We start from the raw sequence: 23,950 nt of genomic DNA, 5'->3' as shown, positions 1-23,950 counted from the left end.
ACGACATGCAGCCTCATGCATGCGTGTGCAATGCAATGCACATATCTGCGCTGCGTGACTGCCACCTCCACAGCCCCAGGACGCAACCAACAATAACAACAACAACAACACCAACAACCAAAACAAGAAATACCACGCTTAGACAACGCTTACTCACACCCACGAGGAGACCTCGGGCCCGCGAGTCGGACTGGACGGCGGCTCCGGGGTCCACGAGTCGGACTCCTGGCACGGGGAGGAGCGCCCGGCACCTGATGACCAGTGCAGCGTTGCCCTCTCGAGGCTAGGCCAGCCCCCCACGCCTGTCAAAGACCCCCACCCGCGCGCGCGCGCTCTCCACAGGGCGGCCAGGATGGGCGACCACGGGTGACGTCCAGCCCAAGTACGCTAACTATCCTAGGGTAGCGTACGTACCTACGCCCTAGGGTAAATGTCCTTGCAACGACATGAGACGAAACGGCACGCCCGCTGCCGACCCCTGTGCTGTGGGCGCGGCTGCTGCTGCTGGGCCTCAGGCTAAACCGTTGACGTGCCCTCTCCCGGCCAGCTTGGCACCCGCTGCTCTTCTCCATCTCAGCCTTGGGGCGGGCCCGTGGCATGGCAACTCTGAGCCAGGGCCGCCGCGTCAGGACGAGAGGTCGCAGAGCGAGGCCAGACTGAAGTGGACAGCCGCCATGTCACGCCGGCCCACGGGCACGACATCTTCCTTGCCCGCTGGGGGCCTGCACATAATCGTTTGACATGCCAGCCAGCCACTTACGATCTGTCCGTCAGGCTGGCTGTATCTGGTTCCGGCGGCATAATCCATAACCCCCCCCCCCCACAAGCCCTTCTCGCCAGGCCGGGTGCATTAGATCGACTCGTACGTTCCGCCTCTTGACTCGACTCGCCCGCTCTCTCTCTCTCTCTCTGGCCTGATCCTCATCAGATTCGCAAAACTCAAAAAACCACTGACGGCATGACGGTCGGCCCTCGTCGGCGGTCCTAAGTCGTTCTAGCCCCATACGTGCTTTGCCCATACGAAGGGTGGATGGCGTCCGGACGGGCACCGTCCCCCGCTATCTTCGGCAGCGGGAGCAGCCGCGGGCCTTCGCCATCGACCGCCTCGTCTGCTGCTGCTGCTACTGCTGCTGCTGCCGCCGCCGCCTACAAGCGTGCCAGCCGCAAGAACGCCCCTCGCCGCTTCGCCTGTGACTGGCCTGGCTGCGACAAGATCTACTCGCGCTCAGAGCACCTCCAGCGCCATCTCCTCAACCACGCCCCTCGCGAGATCTACGCCTGCGACGAGCCGGGGTGCGACCACAAGTTTGTCCGCTCAGACCTCCTCGCCCGCCACAAGAAGCGGCACTCGCCCACCTACATTCCCCGCACCCGCAACAGCAGCGTCGTCGAAAATGTCGCCGTGGCGAGGGCGGCCGCCGCCGCTGCGGCCACCTCTTCCGGTTCGCCAAATCATGAGCCCATCTCGCCGTCAAACGAGGGCATGACGGGCTTTGGTGGTGCTGGTCATGGTGGCGGCCGTGGTATCGACCACCCGCACGGAGTCGCCCAGCACATGGCCTATGAGCAGCCGTACGAGCAGCACTTTGTGCACACGCCCCAGCAGTTCACCAATCCCTTCAGCATGCCAGTTTATGCCACACAGACATCAGCTATCCGGAACCAGATGCCCCTGGAAGGCATGCCTCCGGCAGCGTCGACATATCCCACACATATCCCAACCACAACCTGGGAGGAGGTGCCGCGCCATCCCCAGCTTGATGGCTCGTTCCTGGCTGTGCCTTCCCACACGTCGAGCCGCGAATCCAGTCAGGCGTACTCGGCTGGCAGCTATATGGCTGATCACGACTTACCCGGGCCCGCCGTTGGTCCGCGGGACGCCTCATCAGAGGACTTTGCCGTGTGGCTGTTTGACTCGCAACAGATCCAGAACGACCAGCGCACGTGGGCGGCGCCCCTCGTGGAAAGCGGTCTTGAGTCTGCCTTCGACAGCAAAATACACTTCGAGCAGGACCCCGCGCGCAGACCCCAGCCTCAGCCGGACGCATCGCAGGTCGCCGCCGTGAGCAGGGAGGCGGACAGTGCACTCTGCCCTGAGCGTAGGGACGAGCTGATCCGGTGGATCCAGGGTTTTCTGCAAGAGCAACCGACATATCAGGCGATGATGCCGGGACTCATGTCGGGAGCTACCGACGGCGACATCCCCAACATCACTGTCGAAGTCTTGCGAGCGTGCGTGCAGCAGTTCTGGTATTCCGTCGCGCCACGCATGCCCATTGTGCATCAGCCCAGCTTTGCCTTGGGATCATGCCCCCCGGCACTGCTCTTGGTGATTATCGCCCTTGGCGCCTCGCAGATGGAGTCGAGCAGCAGCAGCATTCCGATTACCCAGTACCGCGCCCTCGCCGACCTCATCATCACGTGTGTCCGATGGGAGATCCTCACGGCCGACGAGGCCTCGCCACCGATAGAGCTCTGGGTGGCGCAGGCGCTGGTCCTGGTAGAGTTCTACGAGAAGATGTACTCTACCAGGAAACTCCACGAGCGAGCCAACATCTATCACACGGCCATGATTACCCTGCTGCGCCGAGGAAGTCCCCTGATCGGACAGGCGGCTGCCGAGTCACCGCCAGACGAACACCCGCCACACTATAATTCCGAGCATTGGCCGTTGACGGGTGACTCCCGAGAAGCATGGGCCCGTTGGGCCCAGACGGAGGCGATGCACAGGGTCGTCTATGGGGCATTCATGATGGACATTATCCATGCGGCCATGTTCGGACACACGGCGGACATGGCACCACAAGAGATTCGTCTCCCCCTGCCGTGTGACGACCGGCTGTGGACGGCACCGACGCCACAGGCCTTCCGGCAGATCGACGTCAACCTCAAGTCTCACGGCACGCAAAGCCCGGAGCAGTTCCTGCTCGGCCTCAAGTGCGCCATCCACGGCAAGGACATCAACACGCACCCCTTTGGCAGGATGATCATCATGTGCGGCCTGCTCAGCGTGGGGTGGCACCTGCGGAACCGCGAGACGCACCTGAAATGGCTCGAGCTGCACTCGAGCTCGTCGACCACGCGGGAGCAGTGGTCGCGGATGCTGCTGCGCGCGTTTGACGGGTGGAAGGCGAGCTTTGACCGGACACTGAGCTTCCCCGACGCGGCGTTACAGGCACCGCCGCACAGCGGGGGGTCCCGGGGGGGAGGGGCGGCGGCGGCGTCGCAGGCCAACGGGCTGATTGAGAGCGCGGCGCTGCTGTACCACCTCGCGCGGCTCAGCCTGTACGCCAACATTGTCGACTGCCAGGTGTACGCTGGAGCGAAGCGGGTGCTGGGGCGCAAGATCTCGGCCCAGGAATACGGCAACGTGGTGTCCAGGATGCACCGGTGGGCGACTCAGCCATCGACACGCCTCGCGGTGCTGCACTCGTTCAAGCTGCTGCGCAGGGTGCTCCTGGCGGACGACCGCAGGCCATCGGTGAGCGCCGAGCACCCGCTGACAAACGATTACGCCGCCGTCCCGACGGGCTCGCTGTACTCATGCTTTGGCGACACGGATCCGCACCGGCCGTGGTGCATCTACTATGCGACTCTGTGCATCTGGACATATGTCCAGGCGCAGCCTCCACGGGACACCCAGAACAGCAATAACAACAACAGCAACTTGACACCTTCAGGCGCTACAGCTGGCCACGCGCGGCCGCGATCCCGGGCGTGGCGAGCACCGACAAGCGCGGCGCCGGGCCAGGGAGCGATTGAGTACCTCAGCCGGATGGCGGCGCTGCACGACCTGGACCCGGACACGACGGGACAAAGCCTTGCCGAGGGTCTGCCGGAGCTGCTGGACCTGGTGATGAGCGTGCTGGCCGAGGCGCGGTCCGAGATCCTGCGCGAGGCGCATCACCGGCTTGTCGTGTGTCGGGAGACGCTGGGGTAGCGAAATTTAATATGAAAAGGACGCCGGGAGGCTTTGCCAGTGCAAGTTTGAATTGGATCACGAGGGCAGTGGGGAGGGAGAGAGCATTTGGAATTTTTCCTGCATCAACGTGAAGGCGAGGGGACGAGCTACGACAACGCATATGGCTAGGTTCTGCATACCGCATTTTGCTTCCAGAGCTAATATTGTTCTTCTTCTTTTTGGCGGTTTTGTCTCACTTTTATTTTTTATTTTCTTTGTCTGGCATTCTGCATTTCCTGTCAGGGAAAAGATGAGTGGGGGGGTCTGGCTCTCTCTTGAGCTTGGGGGGCACATGATCATGACAACGGCCGAACATATACCAGCATTCACTTAGTATCATCTAGCATAGCATACAACCACGTTTGGCATTTTCTTTTTTGGCTATGATCAATTGCACCTTATTTTCTTTGCGAGCTGAAGTTTGGGGATATGTTGGTGGAGGAAACTTGGTTGTTTGCAAATTACCAGTAAATTCACATGATTTGAACGTCGTCAAATTTCCAATTCCACTTGCTGCTTTCTGACAACAAAGCCTGAGCATGCACGCAACGAGTCAGGCCTGAAACGGGGTCTGTCACCTGGGACCGAAAGGAACCGTTGGTTACTTGATCCAGGCCACGCCTGAAGAAGTGTATCCCCTTCCGCGAGTCAACATGCTCGACGCGCAAAATTGTCGTTATTGTGTGTCCAGTTATTATCATGCCGGATAGTCGTGGTTGTCGTCGGCAGTGTGTGTGTGAGATTCTCTGGGGGGCCCGCTCTTTCTTTTTTTTGGGGGGGGGGGCCATTTGCATGTGGGCGGCGGGCGGAAACACCTGCAACATTGGCCAAGAGTTGTCGCGCGGAAGTGGGCCGGGCCGCCCCACCACTGTCTCCATCCGCGCCCCCGCCCGCCCGCCGGCCGGCCCGCAGGGGTCCTGAAGTGCTGCTGCAGGCCCCGGTCCCGGCGGGGCACTTGGGCAGCTGCTTTATCAGCCCGTGGACGAGTGCTGTAGGGCGCTAGGCCAAGCAGGGCAGGCAGGTCGTGCTTTGTGCTGGCCCTGCTGGGAGGATGTTCAAGTGCTCCACAAGGCCAGCCTACTGCAGTGTGGACTGCAGTACTGTAGTGTAGTAGTAGTGCCAGGCACCGGAGCGTTTGCGTCTTGGACCCTGACGTGCTCCAAGGCTACCTATTTCATTACCTACGTTGGTACGCACTTACGCTAGGTACTACCTGTGCTGACGCCTGCTGCTGCTGACGGCGACGCCTCGCTGCCTCCTTGGGATTGACTCGGTTTTGATACTTGAGCAGGTCTGCTTCGTCGGCTTGGACGCCACCCACCAAACCACGGACGGCCCTGCAAGCTTTCGATCCAGCCAGCGTCCATCCATCCGTCCATCCATCTCGTCCGTCCGTCATGGCTGGCCACAACCAGCACTCCGCGACCGAGGCGACGCCACTACTGGCCGCGTCTCCCGTCGCCCCCGCCGCCGCCGTCGTCGAGGCCGGCACCTTTTCTCGCGACAACACGCTCGTCGGCGACGCCCTCTCCTCGTCTGAGCCCAGCAGCCGCGAGACACATCAAGGCAGCGACGACGACGACGACGATGATGACGAAGACGACCACTCCGATGCAGACAGCGAGCACGAGGAGCCCCCTCTGCGGCGGGGGCAGGTGATGCTGCTGTGCTACGCGCGCATGGTCGAGCCAATCGCCTTCTTCAGCATCTTCCCCTACATCAACCAGATGCTCGAGCGCAACGGCTCCCTCGCGCCCGCCGACGTCGGCTTCTACTCGGGCCTCATCGAGTCCATGTTCTCCCTCACCCAGATGTGCGTCATGATGTTCTGGGGCCACGCCGCCGACCGCTTCGGCCGCAAGCCCATCCTCGTCTTCAGCCTCGTCGCCGTCTCCGTCGCCACCGCCCTCTTTGGCCTCGCCCAGTCCATCTGGCAGATGGTCCTCTTCCGCTGCGTCGCCGGCGTCTTTGCCGGCACCATCGTCACCATCCGCGTCATGATCACAGAGCACAGCACCCAGGCCACCCAGGCCCGCACCTTTTCCTGGTTCGCCTTTGCTGGCAATCTCGGCATCCTCTTTGGCCCCTTGCTCGGCGGCGTGCTGGCCGATCCCGCGGCGCAGTACCCGGCCGTCTTCGCGGGCGTCCCGTTCTTTGAGAAGTTCCCCTACGCGCTCTCGAGCTTCGTCGTGGGCCTCATTGGCCTGTCCGCCGCCGTCACCAGCGCCCTCTTTGTCGAGGAGACGCTGCCTGCCGAGGTCCGCGCCGCGACTGCCGCCCACAACGCCATTGTCGAGGACAGCGAACAACAACAGGACCCCAATGGTAACAGCAACAAGCCTCCAGAGCAGCAGACCTGGCGCTCCCTCCTGCGCGAGCCGGGCGTCGGCGCCGCCTTCTACACCTACGGCCACGTCATGATCCTCGCCTTTGCCTACACGGCCATCGTCCCCGTCTTCTGGTACACGCCGCCCGAGCTCGGCGGCTTCGGCTTCACCTACCTGCTCATCTCGTCCTTCATGGCCCTCAACGGCTTCTCCCAGGCGACCTGGCTGCTCCTCATCTTCCCGCGCCTCCAGCGCCGCTTCGGCACCAACGGCGTCATTCAGGGCTGCGCCGTCGCCTGGCCTTTTTTCTTTGCCCTCATGCCCTTTCTCAACACCCTGCTCCGGATCGGCACCCCGTTCGCGGACAACTTGTTCTGGACCATCGCCGTGGTCGCCATGCTCGTCGGCCCGGGAGTCGCCATGGCCTTCACGGGGATCCAGCTGCTGCTCAACGACGTCGCGCCCGACCCGCTCGCGCTCAGCACCCTCAACGCCATGGCCCTCGCCCTGACCAGCGGCCTGCGCAGCTTCAGCCCCGCGCTCTTTACCAGCATCTTTGCCTTCAGCGTGAATAACCAGTGGCTGCTCGCGGGTCACTTCTCCTGGCTCGTCTTGCTCCTCATCGCGCTGGGCTTGGCCGGGTACGTGCTGGTCGTGGGCTTGCCGGTCGGCGAGGGCCGGGCGCTCGGGGGTGCGGCGAGGGTGAAGAAGGCGAAGGAGGTAAAGGGGAAGACGGGCAGGAAGGGCAGGAGAAAGGTGGCCGTGGAGGATGTTCAGGACATTGGTGGTGCTGCATCAACGTCGTCGTCGTCGTCGTCGTCGAGTGGTGGCGGGGGAGTGGTACGGGAATGAGGGGAAATTTAACTTTGCATAAATATTGAATAGATACTTGGGGTAAATAAATACTTGGGAAATTAGAGGCCCGGTCGCACAATCGAGACTGGCTGGAAAGTGTAGTTTCCAGGGCTGCTGCTGCTGCTGCTGCTACATATCACTGTGCAACACCTTGACAGGACTTCCCGATGTTCACTGTTTTAGTCTCGTGCAATGGTGACAAACAACCTGGATTCGGGGACATGTAAGTGTCGAACAGCTGTCCTTTGAGCAGTGGACACACAATTTGAACCATGCCGCATTGTACCTCGGGCCAGCGCCTCGGAGCATGTGCCCTGTGTCCTAGGGACCAAATCACACTTTGAATGTTAGTAAAGCCCTTTGGTTACGGGTCCTGCGGCCGAGTGGGTTCTTGATCGCGGGCGTGTCGTGGGAGCAGGTGGGCAGACCTATGCCAGACTTTGTCCCTTCTTCTTCATCTTACGTTCTTTTTATTTGCGTAGGTCTCCTACAGGGAGTATATATCTCAAGTAGACAAGGCACACTTCAGATCTGCTTCACACACACACACACACACACAACAGGTCTTTTCTATTTCCCTTTTTTGTGCTCTTGCTCTTTCTCTTCTGGGGAGTTTTGGCGAGGATAACAGCAAGTCATTCATGCCCGTATGTCTGCTTATGGTGATGGTGTACATCCAGCTCTTTTTGTTCAAAACGTAGTCTACATGTATGTGCATGCCCGCCCCCCTGCGCCGTGCACGTGTACAAAAATACAGTCCATCCAACCTGAACTCCCAAGCAAAGCGCACCCCGACAAAGCCGCATTTCAAACCAAGAGCCGTCATGGCGCATATTTTGCCTAAGTCTGCATACCCAAAAGTTGTCCCAGAGGCGTGTCACGTATGTAGCCGCGTCCACTTCACTCTGCTGGTAGTGGCGGGATGGGGGAGCTTCTTAGTGGTGGGTCGCTTTGCGCCGCCGCCGCCGACTCAGTCGCGATTCCTATTGCTCAGCCATCGCTTCACCATGAACTCACGGATCTTGTACCTGCTCAGGACATCCGCGATGCTGTCGTCGCCGCCCTCCTCCTCCCCCTTCCCCTCGTGATCCCGACCCAGAGCGGTCTGCGTCTTACAACTCCTCCTCCTCGGCGGCGGCACATCGACGTAAACGAGCACCAGCGTCTTCAACGCTTTAGCCTGCACCCGGTTCGCGCAGTGCAGCCAGTGCCACGAGCGCCGCTGTGCCATGGGCCCCTTGCCACCTGCTCCTGTGGCTGATTCCGCCGCCTCGGCCTGGGCCTCGGCGCTCGTCCACCACGGATGCGTGTAAGCCGGCAGCACCAGCACGGCAAACTCGGCGTGCGAGAAGACGGGTCCGCGGTGGTACAGCAGCCAGTCCACGCCGAACTTGATGCCCGGGCGGACGACCCAGCCGAGCGACCGGAAGTGGTGGTATGTCGCGTAGTGCAGGAGGAAAGGGTCGTCCGGGCGTAGTGAGGACACTAGGGATGATGATGGTGGCGCTGACCCTGGTCCTGCCCCCGCCGGCGAGTTGTCGAGTTTCACGGCCGGCGCTATCCGCGGCCCGGCGGAGAGCTCGCGGTACATGGCGAACTGTTGTCGCGGAGGAATGGGCTGGCCCGTCTTCGGGTGGACGACCTCGAGCACGCCCATTGCGAAGCTCAGGTACAAGGCCTCCTCTGGCGCGAGCTGCAGGTGCTCAATGTCCTTAATGTCGTTGGCTGGCTTGCCTCCTTTCCGGGGTAGCACGTCCCCAGGTGATTTGCTGTCTTGTGCCTGCGTGGTAGTGGCCGTGGTCGCCTCCTGCTCCCCCTCTGGCTTGCTCGCCGCGGCGAAGAGGCCACCATTTGCGTGGGGAGCCTGTCCATTGACATGAGACCCTGCGCCAGGACTCGGCGGCTCCAGCGGCTCGAAGGTTGTTGCCTCGACCTTTGGCGAAAAGCGCACGCTCTTTTGTAGCTTGGGTAATGACGCGTCTGGAGGGGAGGAGCTCGTCGAGTCCACAACAGGTGTCTGTGGCCTAACCGTGCCATCATTCACCTGGGAAACATGCGATGCCTCCAGAGCCACCTCACTGCTGGCCATACCCGCAGCGACACTGCTCGCAAACAGCTCGCCGAGCTCCAGCGCGGAGTTGGGCAGGGCCAGCAGCTCCATGGGTCCGACTGGCGCCACCCAGGCCTCCTGCATGCGCGTCCGCTGGATCGCCTCCTGCTCCTTGCGGGCGCGCTCCCACTTCATCTGGTTGCGCTCCCTGCGGCGCTGCGCCGTAAAGTTCTCGGCGACGTGGCCGGCGTGCTCGCCACGCCTCGACTGCTCGCGCCTTAGCCAGTTGGGCTCACTCCTGCTGTAGATGCCCTTTCCGAAGAAGCCTTGCTCCCACAGCGCCCGGATGGCCTGCTGGTCGACAATGTGGACGGACCGGGTCTCGGGTGACCAGATGCCCTTGTGCACGACGGCGGGCTCTCGGGGCGGCGGCGCCACGGTCTGGCGGAGCCATGCGTACAGCACGTGGAACAGGGAGAGCGGGTTGTTTGGGTAGAAGGAGGGTAGCGGGAACGTGCGGATGGGCGCCGGCAGCGTGTAGAGCTGGTGGAGCGGCTGTTTCTTTGCGGCCTGGGACCGAGCATTGTTGCTGCCCTTTTTGCTGCTGTTCTTGCTGCTGCTGTTGCTGCTGCTGGGGGGTTTCACATCAAGGGCACCGGTAGCGGGAGGAGTGGACGCGGCGGGCAGGTGCCCGTTGGGGGCGACGGCAGGGTCAGGCATATTATTATTGTATTCGTCCTGGCTATAGTATACATGGTACAGAGAATAAGTATGGGTATGCTGAATGCGGATGTGGTGGTCAGCTCAGGTGCCCCGGCAGAGGATAGGAACATTGTGGTGGGAGGTCCTGGGACACTCGCAAGGGAAGAGGGTTGACCAATCGCTCAGATACCGTTGTAGTCTATATGGGACACTCATCGAGGTCTCAATGAAGAGCGTTCTCTAAGTTCCATTATAATATCTGTCATCACCGCGATGGTGTAGGGAAAGGGGGAAGAGGTGGTGTTGGTGTTGGTGTCGGTGGTGTGATATGACTGAGAGAGCTCAAGAGGCTCGCTGCCGAGACATTGGCAAGAAAACTTACAGCTGGCTGGGCAGACGGCCGGGACGGTGCTTGCTCAAGCAGGAGCCGCTGGCAAGCACCAGGCACAGATCACATTGGGCCGCCGCCGTGAAGTCGACGCGGACACTGCTGCTGCTGCTACTGCACGCGCGCAATGGACGCGGTGCGGGAGAGCGATACGTGCGGCGCGAGGCACAGAGAGACAGAACGTGCGGTGCGGTTGAGGGAGAGCAGAGGAGGAAGAAAGTGTGCGACGGAGCTCACGGGCAGCACGAGAAAAATATGAGCGCGGCAGAGGGAAGCTTGTGCCTGGCTGGCCCGGCTGCGCTGGAGGGGTTCGACTTGTTTGTGGGCCGGCCGGCCCTGGCTTGCCTGAGGACACACACAGTCTGAGTCAGGCCGTGCCGACGCCGCACGGTACGGACCTGCTCAACTCCAGCCCGCGCTGCGAGTCCGTGATGCCAAAAATTTGGGGCCCGCGACCTGCCTCGATCCGACCCGACGGCCACGACGACGTTGACGACGACGGGCGTAACGCACCTCTGCCTCTCTCGCCCAACACCACAGCCCGCCATGCTGCCCAGCAGAGGCCTCGCCCGCACGACCCCAGCCGCCGTGCTGAGGTCGCGCCTTGCGCCTCCCCAGACTGTTGGTTGCCCACGTCTCGTTCTCGTCCTTGCCCGCTGACCGGCCTCCTCCATCCACTAACCCTCACCTGCTCCTGGTCACACAGGCTTCCTCCAGGCACTTCTCGGCTCTCACACGAGCCTCGGCCGCCAATGCGCGTCGCAGTGCCTCGGCCATACCACCACAATTCCAGCCCTCGCCAGTCCGCGCAGTCCTCACCGCAACACCCCTCCCCGCCGTCGTCTTCGCCAGCCGCCATGGCGCCACTCGCAACCTCTCGCTCTGGGGCTGGGGCTGGGGTTCCGGCTCAAAGAAGCCCTCGTCAACGGCACCCGAGCCTCCTACCGATGCTACCCAGCCCGCCGTCACAGAGTCCATGCTCGAGCACAACAAGGCGGCCGCTCCAGTCGAGCCCTTTCAGCCTGTCATCCCCGAGCCGCCGGTCCAGCCTGACATTGTCGACGCGGCGGAACTGCCCGACCACATCTCCTTTCTCGACCTGCCGGAGCGCATCGGCTACCTCAAGGACATTGGCCTCGACTATGGCAGGGGCGTGACTGCCTCGTGCGAGTGGCTCCTCGAGCACGTCTACATCTACACCGGCCTGCCCTGGTGGGGCGCCATCGCAGCCACTGCCATCCTCTTCCGCGTCGTCATGTTCTGGCCCACCGTCGTGAGCACTCGTCACAGCGCCCTCCTACAGAAGGCCCACAAGAGCCCTCAGTACATCCAGGCCTACCAGGAGATGCAGGCCGCCATGCGCCAGACCAAGGACAACACTGCCATGATGCAAGCCCGCCAGCAGATGAAGGAGGTCACCGCCCGGTCCGGCGCCAAGATGCGCTGGATTGCCGTCCCGTTCCTCACGGTCCCGTTCAGTTTCGGCATGTTCCGCCTCCTGCGCGCGATGGCCGCCATCCCGGTGCCGACCCTTGAGAACGGCGGTGCCCTGTGGTTCGCGGACCTCACCATCGCTGACCCCTACTACATCCTGCCTCTGGCCAACGCGGTGCTGGGTGTCGCCATGTTCAAGGTAGGCAAAGCCCCCTCCCGTCTACGCATCGAATGCGTTACACCAAATCACTTTTGTCTTTTCCTTCTCTTTTGACTAAACATTACATCCCTTTGTAGGCCACGCAGAAGAACAACGTCAACCAGACCCCCATGGCCGCCTCGATGGGCCAGATGATGACCTACGTCCTGCCGCCCCTCGTCTTCCTCACGACGGCCTGGCTCCCCGCCGCCGTGCAGTGGTTCTTCCTGACCCTGACCTCGACGACGACCGCGCAGTCCCTCATCACCATGAATCCGGCCTTCCGCAGGTTCGCCAACCTGCCCGCGATCGACCAGCGGCCGGCAGCCGCCCTCGCCAGCACGGCCGGGGCCGTCAACGCCGCCTGGCAGGCGCCCAGCTTCGCCGACAAGATCCGCAACAATATGACCGACATGCGGACCAACATCAACCAGGCCGTCGGTAACGACGACAAGACCGTCGCGTACAAGAAGGCCAGCGAGTACGAGGAGCGCCGCGCCGAGGAAGAGCGCCAGCAAATGGAGCGCCGGCTCGAGGACATGCGCCGCAAGCGTGCGGAGAAGAAGACTAACGGAGGCAGCAGGCGCTAAAGTAGTAGAGGGGAGGCAAGACTCTCATGCCCAGGCAGGGGACGAAAGAGAAAAAGAAAAAGTGTGAGAGCTTGTGCTCCTCCAAGGTCAAGGCCGTCCGTGGGGCAAAGCAGACCAAAATCGGAGCTGCACCTCGAAGAAGACCTGGTCGGAGATATTCTAGCACAAGCCGTGTATTATGTATGATGTGTGATGTAGGCAAGATATGATGGGGGAGGAGTTGCGGCCGAGGGGCGGGCGGGCATATATGTATTGTAACATCTTGTGTGCCACTGACGGCTCGAGAGAGCTGCCCGGCTGGGATGTGCTCAAGACGTCCAGGGCTTTGTATATAGACGCATGTACATCATCATCATCATCCCCCCAAAACAAGTAACGAAGCTTGATGGTCTCCAACAACTTGCGTGTGCTTGGAGCTCTTGCGTATTCTGGCTACACTATATCTATCACTGATGCGGGTTTTTAAGAGCGTTTGAAAACACTACGCAAGCTCGTGCAGCTCAAATGAGGCATTCTTTGCCCATATTCCTTTAAATATACACAGTTCTGACGTGGCACCTTCCATTAAAGGAGGCATCCGTCGGACTGGTTACATGTCGGTTTTTGTTTTTGATGGTATCAAGGGTGCGCCGTGGCTGTTTGTTGAGCCATGAGAAAATTGGACACGAGAATGGAACAAAAAGAGAGGTGGAGAAGTAGCACAGTGACATCCCGTAGCATCCAACATTAAGAACCCGAGGCGTGGCTAAACGGGAGAGGTGAGCAATCGAACAAGCCAGCTGGAGCCCAAAAACGGTGCGATGCTTGTGAGGAAAAAAACAAGATATACAAGAAGTTAACATCCAAGAACCATGCCCTGTCACTCAGAACACGGTACCATCGGAATCGATCAAAATCGGCGGTTCCTTGGTGTTGGGCCTGCTCACTTCGGCGATTTCGCGACCGCCCTGCTCCTTGTTAGTAACGTGGCACAGACGGGTGAGAGGAGATGCAGAGTGGCTAAACGCACCTTCCAGCTACCAGCTTCAAGCAGCTGAGCAAGAGTCAACTCTCCACCGTTCAAGTCCGGCCGCAGTGTCCTGTTGACCTCGATGAGGAGCCTGTCAAGCAGGCCAACGGTCACGCCGCGCCACTCCACAATAACATCGTCGCTAGGCTCAAACATCGGCGCAACTTCAACAGCCTTGGTATTTGTGCGGCGGCAGTAGTCGGCATAGTTCTGCAGACCCCGTTCCGTATCATCTGCCTTCAAGGTCAGGACACCCATGTCGATGAACAGGCCTCCGTTGCGGTATTCCGGCAGACCAGTGAGCAGCTCCGTGCCGGCGAATTGGATCTTTAGCAGGTTCTGCATGGGTTGCATCAGTGAGTATGTAAGCCACTGCGTCAGCTTGTGGAACGGCAAGATCGACTCCCACTGCGCTGGCGACGAAGAGCCGCCCGAGTTGGGGAACGGAGAAAATGTAGGCGAAGACGCAGCAGGGGCCGGCTGCGGCATCGATGAGCAAGGCCAAGCATCGCCCAGAGGAATGCCGTCAATCGCGGTCCGTGTGGTAGGCCAAATTGGTGTGAGGCTAGCCATGAGGGCATTCCAGAGAACAGGAAGGATGACAACTGGTGTTGAGGACGCCTGAGTTGTGGGGTGGGCAAGCAGGTAGTCTATAGCATATGAAGTGTTAGTGGCAGCTGTGCGATGCTTGGAAGATGGCACAGGAATCTTCGACATACCAACCAAGTTGCCTGGACGGCCTTCGTCACCAAAGAGCTCCGGCTTCTCCGCCAAAGCCTCGCTTAGTTTCGAAAGAACCTGCGTGCGGCCCTCCAGGCCCGCGAGCTCGTTGCCTGGGCGCGACTGCAAGCCTTTGGCCAGCTGCTCCACATTAACCTTCTGGAGACCTATGGCGTCGACCTGGAATTTGTTGCCAGGATTTCCAGAGAACAATCCCTAAAGCAGGATGGTCAGTCACGGTCTGGCGGGAGGGTCGTAGGATCGCGCAGAAAACTTACAGATTTGAACATTTCGAGGCTGGCAATGGCCAAACCTTCCGATCGTCTGTATATCCTGCCGTTCTCTGCGCTCTTGAATGACCAAGTCGTACCGGCTCCCGCGTCAAGGAGTACGCTCACAAGGAAGAGGTCCATGAGTCGCCTGCACTTCTCGGTGTTGTCGACAGAGTGGTCAAAAGTGGCCAGAAGGTTGGCAATCCGATCTCTCCCACCGACGCTGAAATGTTGGTAGCGACCATGACTAGGAATGCTTGTGAAAGGAGCATCATAATCACGCTAGGAAAGTTGTTAGCTGTAAGTCCCTCTCAAAGAAGGCCATTCCATAATCATTGCGCTCGGCTGGGCTGGTTTTGGCCGAATGGGTTGACCTGATTTATACTGGATTGAAGCATACCTTGATAATCTGGCAAACAAAGCGAACGACATCTGGGAACTTTGACAGATCGACATCGAAATGGCTGAGCTTGTTGTGGAATGCTTTAGATGTGATCACCAGGCAACGCTCGCGGACGCTTCCCAGGCTGCGGAGGTAGCCTGCAGCATCCAATGTCGGGTCAGGTGGCTTAGGGAGGTTGACCCGTGACAGCTGTGGTGACATGGGCGTCAAGGGTGTCTGGGGCATGCTGCCTGCCGAGCCGCGGTTCAGGACCCGGGAGGTGGCCGATGGACTCTTGAGCGCGGAGCCCTCAGACTCGAGGCTGGCGGTGTCGGCCGAAGCCTTCGAGGTCTTTGACCTCCGAGAGAACAGGCCCATCTTGAACTGAACTGTGGGATGCGTGCTGGAAACGTATTCTGGGCGGACGGCTGCAGACTGTGGAGCAGGCGAGTTGAAGCGCTGCAGCGGGATTGTGTTATATGGTGTCGCCAACAGGCGACCGGGTTTCACTCAGGCTCCCGGCCGAGGATTATCGACAGGATTTTGCCTTCTCGAGGGGTTTTCCGTGGCCTTGTCGGCTTGCGATAGGATATCCCAAAGCGGCGGAAACGGCCGAGATAATTTGATCGAGGCGAAGAGGGGTCCCACGTCGCAAAGACTCAGTGCCGGGTCTGGGCTGGTGAAGACGCGAGCTGGTCCAGTCTGTCAGTCTGGATGCGGGCGAAGCTCTCGCAGAGGCAGTGTGGGCGAGGGGGACAGAGAAGTCGTAGGAAAGAGGCCGGCAGGAGGTGGAGGAGAGGCAAGCAAGCCGTCGACAGGCAGGCGTGGGCAGTGGATATGGGATGGACGGACACAGCACAAGTCCGGGAGAGGGACAAACTTACTGGGCTGGGCGTGGATGGGATCAGGGACCAGGGCCCAGGATTGGCCTATGGGAATAGGGAGGTGGTGGTTCCGGCAGCCTGAGAAAAAAAGGGGTGGAGGGGGGGCTTGGGGACAGGGGCCGAGAGTTTGGATGGATGGGATTGGGAAGGATGGGATGGAGGGATGAGGAGCAGCACAGCAGAGCAAGCAAGCAAGCACCTGCACCTGCACTGCACCTGGGCTGCAGGTGGGATGGATGGCAGCTGTCGAGCCCCTGACGGCGAGGGGAGGAGCCCCCGGGCAGCACCCTCGCGACGCTCCCGCGGCCAGCTGGCGCCCTGGAGCTAGGCCGCGAGGGGCCATAGCTCCAGGTGGGCAGGAGTCATGTGGGGTAGCTCCAGGGCCTGCCCATCGCCGGCCTCGTCTAGCCTGCTCCAGACATCTGCTCTGTCCTGTCTCTCCAAGCCCTCCCCTCCCGCTTTCATCCCCTCGGCGCAGACTGGCCTCGCGACAACTTCACTGGCAATCCTCGCTCTGCAGGATCGGCCTGCCAGCAACGCCTATCCCGGGGCCGTGCGGCCGAGTCATGCCGTGCCCACCACCACCACCACCACCACCACTGCCCGGCTTCCAGAACGACCGTGTCACCTCTCTCGTCCGCCTTGCCCCGGCCATGCCTGCCCATCCCTCCCTGGATCTGCAAGCGCCCCGACCTGTCATGAGAGCCGCACAGACACCGCCTCACCCAACGAGAATCAGCCAGCCTGCAGAAGCGTGACACGATGACGTCTGAGCTCGCTGCCCGTTCCCGGAAGCCAGGCCAGGCTTGAGTTGATTAAGACTTTTGGCCATCGCCAACCGCTCCCCGGCCAGATCTCCATGACTGCCACCGTCAGTACCACCACCTCCTAGCACTGGAGAGCACTGCAATGTGGCGTCCAAGCTTAATTATCCAGGCAACCCAGAGTGTTGTGTCAAATCCAGGCCGGGACGACGATCCACGTTTGCCATGTCAGGGTCCCAGCCAGCATCGACAGATATCAACCATCCCATCCTCCCTTGGCCACCTCTGCAACTGCCAGCCAGCAGATGGTTACCCAGCTCTGGTCTGCACTGCGTTGCACGCACTGCTTTCCCAGAGAGGCCCATGGTCTTTGTCGGCCCAATGGTGGCTGATGGGGGGGCTGGTAGTCAGTGCGCCAAGGACCCAAGTGTCGTGGAGGGGCCACAAAAGCAGCGGGGATGGACCAGGGCATACTGCGTACAGGTCGCAGTGCCCATGCTGGCTAGCCGCGCCATCGCAGTTAGCGGAAGATCAATAGCCTGGTGGACCAGCAGGAATGACTCGCCAGCCGGCCCAACCGGCCCAGCACCGGGCCTGCCTCTAGCTCCCTGGGGCGTTCTCCTCCGTCACCTTGCTTTCCAGATCTGCTGCCGCCATGCCACCAAGACTGACACGCATGGCCTAAGAAGCACCAGGATCGACGTGGAATAGGGTCCAAGACGTTGGCTTGCCGCAACGTTGGCATGTGCATATAGACGTGCATGTGCAATAGCCTTGCTGCGCATGCATGATGGCCATTACCTACATACATCCATCGCCTGCCGGTGCCGGTCCGTTCAGCCAGGAACCGCCTGGCCGCTTTCACCCCTGGTCAGCCGGGTGGCCTTCCGGACTTGCCTATCCCGTATGAATCTTGGAGAGAACCCAGGCTTCCAGCGAATCACGCCTCGAATGTGACAAGGGGCCCCGGCTTCCTGGCTGGGGGCAGCGAGGCTGATCTTCAGGAACCGGCGACCAGGATCTGGCAGCCATGCTCGTCCGCGCCGCAAGCGAGGTTACGCTCGACAGGACGCCCTGCGAGAGTGCCCTGTACCTTTACGGTGTTCAGGCCCGCGCCAGGAAAAGCAAGCATGGTCCGAAGGTCCGGAACAGTTCACCGGCGACCGGCCGGGGTCGTTATAGGTGGCTTCATTCCACGCCGAACCCTGTCGTGTCGCATGCCTGTTCCCTCGGTTGACGGGTGGATCGTCTCATGCAAATCATCCAGTGCACCCAGTAATTAGGCCGTCGAGCAACCATTTTCAATTGGTGCCACTTCTCTTCTCTAGTTAGACCACGTTTTCCAAGTGGAGGCGTGCTGGCGTCGAGGGTCAGTGCTCCCGTACCCAGCACTGTGGGATATTGCAAAATTCACCTTAGCAATCAATCAATGCCCTTTGGTGCCCTGGTCATTTTCCGCTCTGCACGCCAGCTCTTTCCACCGACGGAGCGACTCCAACTAATATTGGGGCCCACCAGAGCTTGGGATCGGTCGACCACACAAGAGTGGGCAAGACAGCCGAGCCGGAGCTCGCAGTGGTCTGAGGTGCGCTTGGGAGAAAACTGCCAAGCTTGGGCACACGTGAGTAGCCGTAATGATCCTGTCGCCTCGCTGTGTGCGGGCCCTCGATCCCACGCTGCGATTGGCTTTTGTCATTGGGCGGCGACACAGTCCGCGGTAGGCTTCATGGTCGGCAACGCACACCGCGCGCGCCGGAAGCTATCGCCCGTAGGTCCTGAGCTTATCGACTCGCTTGGTGGTCGCCGAGAAGGTGGCGAGAGTCTAGACCTGGCTCGCCTGGTCGCAGCTGAGATATGTCAGCCTCGAAGCTAATTCAGACCTCAGCTGGGTGTCGGCACCGACAACTAACTTGCGACCATCAATTGGGCCTTTGTGTTACCTGCTCAACAGGATGGGAGATTTGTATAATTATCGCAGTGGTGCGTGTCGCAGTGGACATTTGAGGACGTGCTCCTTACCTGTGCTCCTGGAAGGTCATGCGATGGCGCTTGTGGAACCTCTGTTGTGTAATCGCTAATGGCCAACTATCGATCACAGTAGCGCCGAGTCGGACATCACACACACATCATGATGATATCTTCCACGAACCTGTGGCACGTAATTGCACCCGAGCATGGACTAGTTCCAGAGTAATCGACTGCGAAGATTGCGATTCTTGCAACACATGAATACGACGTCCGGCATATGTACGATGAGACTGGCCTCTCCAGTGAAATGTAGCTGCTTTCTGACTACTTCCAATTGAGTACTTGCATGGCGGCGGCGACATCTTTTATGTCTGGCGCCGGGGAAGGATGGCAGACATGCGCTTGCCAACGTCATGGAACAATCCTCCTAGTGGTAAGGATACCTACCTTAAGATACGTAACTCTAGAGGTTGCCCTGCTTGGGGCATGACCAGTAATTCTCCTCGTAGAGCAACTGCCGGTACTCGCATCCACGGCGACTGTTGAGGCAGATACCAATATTAGGCCTTCCAGAAGGAGCCTGCAAGGGTTCTCTGGCCATAGAAATCCCCCCAGCTGTACACAGATTCCCCATCCATTTCCGTTGCCGTTTCCCCCCTTCCGGCCACAGATATCGCAGTCGGCGAACCCCACCTAACATTTGCGCGCCGTGGAGTCTCCCCATCGCGGAGGGTGTGCCTGGTGGCCCATGGTTTTCGTTTTCGTTTTTTTTTTCTTCTCCGAGCCGGCCCGGGGAGAGGGGGGGGCAGGGGTTTGCTCTGTTGGACGTTCGGTTTATTAAAACGCGAGCGTAGGACACGGACGTGCGTGGTTGTGGTGGCAGGCGGAGAGAGCGGGACGGGTGTCTCCGGGACGGGCCGCAGGCACTCTCTCTCTCTCTCTCTGTCCTGTAATACGAAAACAATAAGCAAGCTGGGGGGGACCTTGCGAGTGGTGACGGATGAACCCGTTGAGGAGCTGCCGTCCGGCGACATATGCACCTCCCAAAAGCTTCTTTGCACTTCGTGAACACTTGCTGCAGGCTCCTCAAGGGCGTGTGGACGCGCTCCCCCGTCTTTCATGCCACTGTTTTCTAGTTCAAGGTTGTACATCAGTTTCGTCGGGATCCTGGCAGTCGGGACCCCATGTAGAAGGAAAGCCAGGGATAAGTGGCAGTTTTCAAGCTGGGATCAATATTGCCGGCGGCGACGCGAGCACCATTACAGTCAGCGTCGGTGCTACAAGTGCCGGATCATGCAAGATCATCGAGGAGGAGGGAAAAAAAAAGGTTGAGCAAGGATGAAGATGCACAAAGCTAGCAACGGAGTGGTGCGAGCAGATTTGAAAGAAGAACAGGAAAAAAAAAAAAAAAAAAAAAAAAAGACAAAAGAGGTTGTTAAGAATTACCAAATCTGAGCGCTCCCTTGTCCCTCACCCTTTCGAATGCAGACACCCGTTAAGCCATCAAGACAGCAGCCTCGAAATCACAAATGTGCGGGTGTACGAAATCGTCTTAGTCGCGGACCTTGTACTCGTGCGTATCGTTGATGGCGATGGCGTTGGCCGTGAAGCCATGGTTGGCAAGTGACAAGCAGGAGTACCACGATGAATATCAGAATTCGAGTTGGCCGTGTACCAACGTGCGCTCCCAAGCGGATCAATGCCTAGCAGCCACCTGCCGCGTAGTGGAAAGAAGATGAGAGGGGAGAGGAGCCGGGTGTATTTCACACTCTGTCATGATTGTGTCGCACGTTCGTGCCTGACAGCGAGGCAATTGTTCCGTGTTCACGCGTTCAGACAACCACGAATCTAGACACTCATCGGAACTTAAGGCCCAAAATCACTAGTCGGCTCCGCACAATTCATCAAGCACCTTCCAAAGAGTTTGCATACTGTAAAGACCAAGCTGCGACCAACATCGCTGAAGAACAAGTTGCAGGACAAGCTCGTAGCCCTTGATTCCACGTTGCTACCTGTTAGGCCATGAAGACCCGGCTATGTACTAATTTGCAATGACTTGAAGCTCCGGCTTGAGCAGAGACTTGATTTAAGATACGCCTCAATCCCGAGGCCATACCTGCTGCATTTCTTTTGCACTGAAGTCTGTTTGATTCTTCGCTGTCTACACCCGTTTTACAACAGCCGTACCGCCGCGCTTAAACTCTGGCATGTCTCCCAGGACCAACGACTTGTCTGTGTGATCCTTGTTGGGGAAAGTCGTGGCCAACACCCAGCCTGAGCTGCCCAGACCTGGAGATGCTCTCGAGATGAAGTCGTACACGTCGCTGACGGTCTGGGTGGTGTTGAACCGTGCGGGTAGGCGAGCGCCGTCCAGCGTCTGGATACGAATGGTGATTGTCGGTTGCGACTCGTCGACGGTCGACGAGGGCGAAGAGGCCGAGGCAGAAGCAGATGTTGCAGCAGGCGCGGCTGCAGCGGCAGGCACTGGTGCAATTTCACCGGGAACTGGGCTGCCCAGACGCCGGCCCTCACCACCGAAGGGCCTGTATTTCTTGGGGAGCTGCTTCCACTCCTCGTGATGCTCGTGAAGTTTGACGTCGACCTCCTCATCCATGCCCACATTCATCAGGTGGACGGGAGCACGTCCCATCCGGATCATCCGGAGAGCTTGAGCATTGGCAGGATCGTCGAACCTGTAGAGCTCGCCTTCGTCGATGCTGAAGCCGTCGGTCCAGATGTGGAGGACACGCTCGGTAACCCCTCCGGCCTGCGCTCTGTGGTGGCCAGACTGAGGCCCTTGAGGATCGGGGATGCTTCGACTCTCGACACCTTCACCACCGAGAGTTTGGCCGGCGCCGCGGAAGGATCGGGGAGCTGATGGTCCAGCAGGCGCGGCTTGCTCGGGCCGCTGCGAGTTGTTGCGCGCCTGGGCAATGATCTCGTCCAGCATCTTCTTTGGGTCGGAGGGGCCACGCCTGCCCGGATCCTGGAGCGCAAGGCCGCTCTTCTCACCACCGGCATAAGTATCGCGGCGCTCGCTGGGGTCGTCGTCCTCACTGTCCTCATCGTCGTCATCGCCGCGATCGCCTATGGAGCTGAGTGTCTGGAGGCCTTTCTTCTTCTGCTGGGGGCGCTTGCCAGCAGAGCGAGACGATGAGGAGGCGGCCTCGGGAGCTGGTCGGCCATCGAGTGTTCGTGGGCCGGTGTAGTCGGCCGGCACGGCGGGCTGAGATGATGAGCTGGCAGCAGGCGCGACATCGTCGGACTCGGCGGCAAGCAAGAGATTGACGGCGGCATCGAGATCGCCGTTGGTGGCTTCCAGAGCGGTTCCGCACTGGATCGCGGGTGCGTGTCAGCCAAAACTTAAGCGGGGGACGGGGTTGGAAGAGGGCGTAGAGCACAACGAGATGGTACTTACCTGATCTGCCGGCAGGCCGGTAATGGCGGCAAGCTGTGAGATGGCCTGATCGGAGACCTGGTCCGCCATGGTGACGAGGGGCCTGGGTTGTTACTGGTAGCTGAAGTGAATGTGAGGGAGCCGAGACAGCTCGCTGACGGCAGCCGGTGGATGACTGAAAAGAAACGGAGAGAACCAAGCGTGAGTTGTTGTGTGTTGAGGTGAATGGGATGGATTGCAGTTCCTCTAGTTTGATGTGATGCCTCGAAGAATGTGTGGTGCGGTCCAAGTTCAAGCTTAAGCTCGGGAAGCTTTGTGAATGCAGGCAGCTCGGCGACGACGTCAGGCACCGCACGCCTTGCCGGGGGCGGGGGTGGGTTGCCCCACCACCACCTCGTTGGCGTGTACTGTGACATTGTGCAGCAGCACAACACTGGGGACGTGCATAAACCGTGCACAACCTCGAGCAGCACGCACTCTAGCGCTGCCGACGTCGGGTAACCACCACCGCCCAGGCATCTCCAACGCTCTGTGCCTGCCATCTCCAATTCCATCATCGACAGCCACCGCCCGCTCTCCCTCTTCTCCTAGAGCAACGCAGCAACGCCTCTGCACAGGTCACCGCCAGCGGCCTCACCTCCGACGCTTCTGCTCGTTTGCCCGTGTTCCAGACACCAGACTGTCCAATCCCGCCTCTGCCATGTCTCTCGACGAGCCCAACCCTTTGGCCGAGTCGGGCGTCACCATGCACTCGGACAGCGAACACTACTCGGCCGCTGAGGAGTCGTCCCCGCGCTCCTCCGGCTCGCCCGCCATCGTCCTCTACCAGCCACCAACCGTTTGGTCTTTGCTCCGCGGCACCGCTATCAACCTGCTGTTGCCCTTTATCAACGGCATGATGCTTGGCTGGGGTGAACTTTTTGCCCACGAGGCAGCTTTCAGGCTGGGCTGGGGAAACACAAGAGTGAGTGCTTGGCTATGCGACTGTGCTCCGTGGTCGCCGCAGACCATTCATTTAGATCTGAGGCTGACAAGACTATTCCCCCAAATTCCAGATCTTCCCGCTGTCGAGGCGGAGGGCGCACCCCATCGGCCCCGGGATCGAGATACGCGAGAAGTCATCGCCGAGACCTGGCTTCGCCGACATTACGAGCATGGAGTAGATGGGCTCGTGCAGGTTTGGAAAAGTGGTGGGAATGAGAGGTGGTGTTGGAAAGCCGGGGCTTGGACACTACATCTTTATGACAAAACACGGCACATATGCGCACAATGCGCGCAATGCTTCGCAGCCAGCGTAGCAGCATAGATGAAGACACGAAATTCATGGCCTCGTCTGCCCTGGGGCGATGCTTTGGTCGCTGTGGCCAACACAACATCAGCACAGTGTGGGAGGGGGTCGCTCATACAGAAAGGCGGCAATCTGCATGTACATATGCAAAGCAGACGTGGCTATATTGGCTGAGAGGAAGCACCCAGTACTGCATCTGCGATGTTTTGTGGTGTCTTGTGCAGCCGAGGAGCTTTGCAGGAGTTTGCGTGCCCAAGAGGACAGAGCGTGATGATGGATTGATCCGACGCCAATCGCTCGTAGTTGGAGGAAACCGAAGATCATGGTGCCTCGGATCGGTCGTTCTTTATTTAACGCTTCTGGATCAGGAGTTGTCCAGGTCTCAGTGGTTGTGCCTAGGGACGGCGCTCTGGCTGTCAGGATGCCCGACCCCTGCTGCTACTGCCGAGATGTTGGGCGAACACAAAAGCTTGGCAGGGCTTCTAGAAGCCTTGAAGCATTCAACGGGGGCCAAGCATCGTTGGGCAGCCGTTGTGACACGACAGATACGTATATTGCTTGTTGTATTGCTGGAGAACAACAAAGGCCGAGGGGCCGGTAATTGCAGCTTGGGAGCTGGTAATTAATCCAGTGGCCCAACTGGCTGAGCCAGCGGCCATCGAAGATGGGGTGGGCTGTCAGCCAATCTCCCGGGATGCTGGCTGGCATTTATTTGGCTTCCCGCTGCCAGGGTCTCGTTGGTATGGCGTAAATTATTATT

General features: G+C 59.8%; 8 protein-coding genes across 8 annotated transcripts; 5 read left to right on the top strand and 3 right to left on the bottom strand.

Annotated features, from left to right (window-relative positions):
• Positions 1–1,129: 1,129 nt before the first annotated feature.
• On the top strand, positions 1,130–3,934 carry B0I36DRAFT_208250 (fungal-specific transcription factor domain-containing protein; the record flags this gene model as incomplete). Its single annotated transcript, XM_046148867.1, has 2 exons — positions 1,130–1,402; positions 1,568–3,934. Coding segments are annotated over 2 exons (2,640 nt in total), but the record flags the coding sequence as incomplete, so codon positions are not given.
• Positions 3,935–5,119: 1,185 nt separating this feature from the next.
• B0I36DRAFT_321908 (major facilitator superfamily domain-containing protein) lies at positions 5,120–7,291 on the top strand. The gene has a single exon (XM_046153782.1). The coding sequence runs from the start codon at positions 5,359–5,361 to the stop codon at positions 7,138–7,140; it is 1,782 nt and encodes a 593-aa protein (XP_046014531.1). The 5' UTR covers positions 5,120–5,358; the 3' UTR covers positions 7,141–7,291.
• Positions 7,292–8,113: 822 nt separating this feature from the next.
• Positions 8,114–9,913, bottom strand: B0I36DRAFT_362337 (uncharacterized protein; the record flags this gene model as incomplete). The annotated part of the gene is made up of 1 exon (XM_046158638.1): positions 8,114–9,913. The coding sequence occupies one exon, from the start codon at positions 9,911–9,913 to the stop codon at positions 8,114–8,116; it is 1,800 nt and encodes a 599-aa protein (XP_046014530.1).
• Positions 9,914–11,259: 1,346 nt separating this feature from the next.
• Positions 11,260–12,506, top strand: B0I36DRAFT_241597 (60Kd inner membrane protein-domain-containing protein; the record flags this gene model as incomplete). Its single annotated transcript, XM_046149851.1, has 2 exons — positions 11,260–11,916; positions 12,015–12,506. The coding sequence occupies 2 exons, from the start codon at positions 11,260–11,262 to the stop codon at positions 12,504–12,506; spliced, it is 1,149 nt and encodes a 382-aa protein (XP_046014529.1).
• A 382-nt stretch (positions 12,507–12,888) lies between these two features.
• B0I36DRAFT_321903 (uncharacterized protein) lies at positions 12,889–15,248 on the bottom strand. Its single transcript, XM_046153781.1, has 5 exons — positions 14,908–15,248; positions 14,514–14,789; positions 14,235–14,451; positions 13,516–14,165; positions 12,889–13,453 (listed from the first exon to the last, which is right to left on the bottom strand). The coding sequence occupies exons 1-5, from the start codon at positions 15,133–15,135 to the stop codon at positions 13,370–13,372; spliced, it is 1,455 nt and encodes a 484-aa protein (XP_046014528.1). The 5' UTR covers positions 15,136–15,248; the 3' UTR covers positions 12,889–13,369.
• Positions 15,249–16,651: 1,403 nt separating this feature from the next.
• Positions 16,652–17,501, top strand: B0I36DRAFT_111474 (uncharacterized protein). Its single transcript, XM_046147894.1, has one exon. The coding sequence runs from the start codon at positions 16,763–16,765 to the stop codon at positions 17,246–17,248; it is 486 nt and encodes a 161-aa protein (XP_046014527.1). The 5' UTR covers positions 16,652–16,762; the 3' UTR covers positions 17,249–17,501.
• A 2,926-nt stretch (positions 17,502–20,427) lies between these two features.
• Positions 20,428–22,199, bottom strand: B0I36DRAFT_111462 (uncharacterized protein). The gene is made up of 2 exons (XM_046147893.1): positions 21,924–22,199; positions 20,428–21,839 (listed from the first exon to the last, which is right to left on the bottom strand). The coding sequence occupies exons 1-2, from the start codon at positions 21,990–21,992 to the stop codon at positions 20,667–20,669; spliced, it is 1,242 nt and encodes a 413-aa protein (XP_046014526.1). The 5' UTR covers positions 21,993–22,199; the 3' UTR covers positions 20,428–20,666.
• A 758-nt stretch (positions 22,200–22,957) lies between these two features.
• On the top strand, positions 22,958–23,949 carry B0I36DRAFT_111458 (uncharacterized protein). Its single transcript, XM_046147892.1, has one exon. It carries the CDS (start codon positions 23,163–23,165, stop codon positions 23,814–23,816), a length of 654 nt encoding a protein of 217 aa, XP_046014525.1. The 5' UTR covers positions 22,958–23,162; the 3' UTR covers positions 23,817–23,949.
• Position 23,950: the final 1 nt, after the last annotated feature.

The sequence above is a fragment of the Microdochium trichocladiopsis genome, assembly GCF_020744255.1.
Source record: "Microdochium trichocladiopsis strain MPI-CAGE-CH-0230 chromosome Unknown B0I36scaffold_4, whole genome shotgun sequence".
In the NCBI taxonomy this organism is placed as follows: domain Eukaryota; kingdom Fungi; phylum Ascomycota; class Sordariomycetes; order Xylariales; family Microdochiaceae; genus Microdochium; species Microdochium trichocladiopsis.
This window is presented reverse-complemented; position numbering and strand designations above follow the sequence as displayed.